Source organism: Tupaia chinensis, unplaced genomic scaffold, assembly GCF_000334495.1.
Source record: "Tupaia chinensis unplaced genomic scaffold, TupChi_1.0 Scaffold000527_1, whole genome shotgun sequence".
Classification (NCBI taxonomy): domain Eukaryota; kingdom Metazoa; phylum Chordata; class Mammalia; order Scandentia; family Tupaiidae; genus Tupaia; species Tupaia belangeri.
Window position 1 is genome coordinate 3,527,376 of NW_006160040.1, and position 5,697 is coordinate 3,533,072.

A 5,697-nucleotide genomic window follows, 5' to 3' on the forward strand; every position below is an offset into this window, starting at 1 on the left:
ATTCCTTACCAAAAAAAAAGAAGCATAGATCAAATTATTCTTTAAAAGCTCTCTTTAATGCCAAGGATATGAAGACAGTTACTGGTTTAATATGTTATGTATGACTAATATGTATCATAGTCAATGTAATAGTTCAGAACAACCAAACTTGGTAGAGTTGTAACTGTCTCAATGTTAGAGATGACCACTGAAAAAGTTATAAACAGCTCTATGATGATTCCTTCCTTGGTGTAGAAGATAGGCAGATGAGTGACACACTTGTTAGAAGAATCCATGCAATGGTAGAAGGTTGGATTAGGTAGTCACTAGGGATCTGGCTCTAGGATTCTATGACCAGACAGCCTCTAAGACTTCTAGCTCAGAAAAAAATATAGGTATTCAGAACATAATTTTTTTCACTTTAACTTGTTACATAGGTTAATATTTTTTGCTTTCAAAATTCATTAGTGGTGGTATCTATTATTTATGTGGTCAGGAATGCAATCCTAACTATAATGCTGTTCCAGGAAGACATTTCACTTTATAAAAATTATGTTACCATAAAAAGAGACAGCTCACCCATGAAACATTAGAAAATATTGGTCCCAACTGAAGTAACATTTACCAACTACACCCAGCTATTATTCATTGATTTAGAGTTATCTAATATGTGTTGTAATGCATACCTCTCAAGTCCAACAAAAATAAACAATCTAAACATTACATTTTTATTTGTAGCAAAATTATAAGATAAATGGTACGTTTAGCGTAGGCATTTAAATGCAATACCTTAAAAACTAAAATGTGGTGTAAAATTACATCAAAAGTTTTCAAAATGTCTTTAAAAACCCCAATACAGCACTGCAATTTCCATAAGTTACTTCCTTTATTTTAAAATGTCAAAAAACTTAAAATGCCCTTGTGCATATGCATAAGCTGTGCCTCAGAATTCAGAACTATGCAAAGAATTTTTCGATGACTACAAAATGAAATATTTATACACATCTGTGTAGCACTTAATACTTATTCTTGAAATCTATTGCTGAGGCTTCTTCTGAGAGCAATGACCCGACCAGAAAAATAGTAAAAGCTGTCTTTTCTTTTTTTAAAGTGCTTATTAGCTTTAGAACCAAAAGCGATAGTTTTTACAGATACATAAGATTGAAAAGTGCTCAAAAAGTCACTACTTACAGAATCAAATAAGTCGTTTTCTAGCTTTGCACATGTAAACAGGTGTATCTGCTTTAATGAAGATTACGTTCAATGGCCCTCAACCATATGCTTCAAATCAAGACAGTGCTATTAGTAGTAGCAGCATGAATGGGGACAGCAGAACAAACAACAGTACATTTTAAATGGACCACAGCAGATCAGGAAACCACTAACAGCTTTCAGGTATGTCACATATCCAAGGATGACCCTTCTCCTTCACTCCGCATATAAGGTAAACATAAAAAATAATAATAATAAAAACCACTTTATTGTCTTTCTATAGGACATTTTTCAGCATATGACGGGATTTAAATTTTCTTTCGATTTAATCAATGTATCTCTACAGGACAGTTTACAGCATGAAGGGGTTTTTCTTACTCTTTAATCAAACTCTTGCTTCTATACAGAGGCTTCTTTATACTCTTGGCATTTAAAACAAGGCCTGGAGCCAGTCAGGGGCATGGTGGTTAAGGCAGTTGGATCATACATGACCAACTGTGAAGTTCAAGTCCTGGACTCAGGGCTTGAAAATCATGCTGGGCGCGTGTATGTGTGTGCCAAAAATCCCGAGAGGAGAAGGAAGGAGAAGGGTCTGAGGTGTGACCATGACCAAAATCCTGGAGAAAGGACTCCGGCATGGCCATCACCCCCAAGGGGTGCTTTCTCACTTCCCCCCTCTCTCTCTGGTGAGTGCACACACCATTTAGTGAACTAAAAACAAAACAAAAACAAAATGCCTGTTTCTACCAAGAGAACAAGAAGGAATTAATCAATGAAATCCTCAACTCTGAAAACCTGAGAAATAAATTTGTGAACAATTCTGAAACAAAGCATTTTTTCAAAGGGTAATACAAACATTCCAAAATAGAATTTGTTTTCTGAGTGTGAAAAAAGTGACTTCATTTCAACTGCATCACTTTTATCTGATGTAAATAATTTGGAAAAAATAAGCATTCTACTTCTAACTGCTTTCTGAAGGACAGGACTGTCCCGATTCCTGCATCCAGAGTGAGCCATCCCACAACCTCATAGTGAGCATCCTTTCAGATCCCTATTTTCTGAAATTTAAGTTTTTATTCCTCCCTTTTTCCCCCTCTACGAATCTCCATATATTCCAAGAGAAAAATCGCCATTAAAAAAAAAAGCACAATTTAAATACAATGTGATAATACTACATTTGATTTAAAGTAGTAATAAATTATAAATTGCCAAATAACTTAAGATAATTCACAATGCAAATCCCTGGTATAAAAACAATCCATCTTGACCTGAATATAATAAAGCAGTCCAGTGATTTCAAATTACTTAGGAAATAAAAACAAAATAAGATGTAAACTACTATTTATAAAAGTCAAGTAAGAAACCAGTTATCATAAATTTTTTTTTTTTTTACAAAGATAAACGCTATGTGGCTGACCACTTCTAAAAATTGTTAGGGAGGTTTATAACTAGTGGTTTCAAAATGACCTTAGGAATACCAGAAATTGAATGATATATTATTATAATGTAAGACATATTAAATATATATGTAACACTAATACTGCAGTGGGTACGGATTTACATTAATCTTTGGACCTGCTACCTTTTGGTAAGTATATTTCTTTTTTCAAAGTCCTTGCTGTAATTGATTAATTTTTAAATGGGAGCTCTGAAAAGCTTTTCTACTTGAGATACTTATGTTAATAATAAGGAGATACCAGAAGTCTCAAATAGTAATAACATGCCTATAAAATAAAACAAAGATTGTTCTTGCATATTCTGCTTGTAACAAATATACTTTAAAACAGACAATGTTGCTATGCCTGGAAATTAAAAATACCCAAATTCTTAAAAAAGAGGTGGAAAAGGAAAGAAAAATTGGAAATTCTTATTTAAAAATAAATCCGAAGTCCTTGCATTTCTTAAGCGCTTGACTTGTCAAATCCCAGCTTCTCTTCTCTATGACCAAGCTGTGTCTCCCACCATTGACCACATAGTACGACGTCAATTCTCCATTTGGTAGATTTCAGTTTGAATTTTCTTGAATGTTCGCAAAACTGGTACTGGACTTGAGACGTTTGGCTAGATGAATAAAAAATATCATATTTTAACTTAACTTTAATTTTCTAAACATGATTATTCACTGCTTTGATGTAAACTGTAGGGTTCCTCTAAAAACTATGAATTTTAATAGATTCAATTACTTCTTTTTTTTTTTAAAGAAAGATTATTGCTATAGGGCATGTGCACTCACCGGAGACACAGAGAGAGACAGAGACAGAAAGTGAGAAAATCACCTCTGAGGAAGGATGGTCACACTGCAACGCATGCACACGTGCCAGTGTAAGTTTGTTTTTGTTTTTAAGAATTGTTTTATTTAAGTTTATTTATTTATTTATTTTAATTGACCAGAGAGGGACACAAGAGAAAGAGCGAGAGAAAAAGTAAGAAAACAAGCCACCAAGTCCAGGACTCAAACCAGAGTTGGCCATGTGAGAGTCTAGCACCCTTATCCACCACGCCTTCTGTCCCACCCCCCGCCTAAGTTTTTAATTCTTTTTTTTTCTGAGAGATTTTTGCTATAGGGCATGTGCACTTGCCAGAGAGACAGAAAGTGAAAAATCACCTCCCCCAGGGGGGGGATGGCTACACTGTAATCCCTTCTCTCAGGATCTTGGGTGTGCATGCACATGTGCCCGGCGTGAGTTCTAAGCCACCAAGTCCGGGACTCGAACCGTAGTAAACTATGCAAGAGTCCAGTGATGTCATCATTAAGCCATCTGCTGGTAGGTATCATGAGTGTTAAGCCACTGGGTCTGGGACTCAAACAAACTGCAGTTGACTACATGGGAGCCCAGCAACATAACCATTACTCTATCTGCTGGTCCCAGAATAGATCCAATTTCTAAGAATTAAAACTTAAGTCTATTTTTTTTTCTTACCAGCCTCAGAAAACACATAACTTTACTGGAAACTGCACACAACTTTGCTAGTAGCAGTACCGAATTAAATAGACATTTACTGGGTCATTGGAAAAGTCATGATGCATTTTTCCATAGGAAAACAAAAAAATACATCATGACTTTTCTGACGACCCAACATATCTCCTTGAACATCGCAATCTTAAATATGTAAGGTAGATGAAAGTAATCTACTTTAAAAAATAAAAGCCCCATAAAGTATAATACTAAAATTGTATATTTAAAAGTCTAAGTTTGAATTCCAAATCCAAATTTCTCTTGAAAGAATTTAGTGTGGCAGGGGAACTGGACCCACACAGGAAAGATCCTTAGTTCACATCCTAGATTTTCTTGAGCATGCCAGGCACATCCGTGCCTATGGGAGAGACTGGGGGGATCCCATAGCATAGAGACTCTGGAGTACCTTTCTCTGTCTCTCTCTCATGAAAGAAATAAACTATAAATAAATAAGAACTCAGTGAAAACACTTACCCTAAGAAAGGGTACCCACAAAGTTCCTATGAGAGGACTTCAAAAAATCAGTAGGAAAATGGAATTAAAGTACACATCTATTTTTGTGCAAATATATTTTGAAAGCATGCATAATTTTTATTAAGACAAATTCCATAATTCTTTGATGACTCATTATCATAATTAAGCAATCATTATGCTTAATTTTAAAAAACTAAATGATTTCTATGCTGACGACCACTACTCTGGTTTATCCGTCTCTGACCACCACTGTAAGATCTGGACCAAGACAAGAATACTTAGTCTTATTCAACATCATGCCACCAATTTAGCCAGGCGTATGTGTGTGTATGTGTGCGTGTGTGTGTGTGTGTGTTACAAATAGACTTTTTTTAAAAAAAAAAGCTTTGCAGATAATTCTGATATGTAGCCAAGGATGACAACCAGTACTCTGGTTTCTATCAGGGGTTTCCCTGACCACCACTGTAAGAGCAAAATGACAACATGACATCCCGGAGCAGTGTACTGCTTCAACCTAAACTAACCGGCAAACTATAGTAAAAGTGGCCTCAACTTCAATCCTACTTCTTAAGCCTTCGGTGAGTTCAAAAGGGAAATTAAATCAATTGCTTGCATTTTAAAATTACTTTGTTCAAAATGACTACAAGTGAATTATGTAATAAACTGACCGAGTAGCAACACCAAAGAGTACATACATCTACTACTCCTTGCCCCTGTCTTCTTTATCTGATAAATACCTACATCCATTACAGTTCTACCCAGGGACCATCTGCTGTGCATGCCAAAGCCCCGAATGTAGAGTTAGCCTCTCCTTCCTCTGGTCCCACCGTGCTATAGATACCTCTAGTCTATGCGTTGTAATCATTAGATTACGGTCAGTTTGTTCTTTGAGGGCATGGACTATGCCTGTCTTTTTTTTTTTTTTTTTGAGAGATTTTCACTGTAGGGCGCGTGCGCTCGCCAGACAGACAGGGAGAGACATAGAGACAGAAAGCGAGAAATCACCCCCCGGGGGGATGGTCACGCCGCAATCCCTTCTCCTCCATTCTCCTCTCGGGATCTTGGGCACGCACGC

At 36.2% G+C, this 5,697-nt stretch overlaps 1 protein-coding gene across 1 annotated transcript in view; it reads right to left on the reverse strand.

The window, feature by feature from the left end:
• Window positions 1–2,568: 2,568 nt before the first annotated feature.
• The window catches only part of OSTM1 (osteoclastogenesis associated transmembrane protein 1), a gene marked incomplete at its 5' end in the record, with an annotated part of 29,355 nt that continues 26,226 nt past the window's right edge, over window positions 2,569–5,697 (reverse strand). Inside the window, 1 exon segment of the mRNA XM_014591062.2 lies at window positions 2,569–3,252. Coding sequence (XP_014446548.1) covers window positions 3,197–3,252 — 56 coding nt within the window.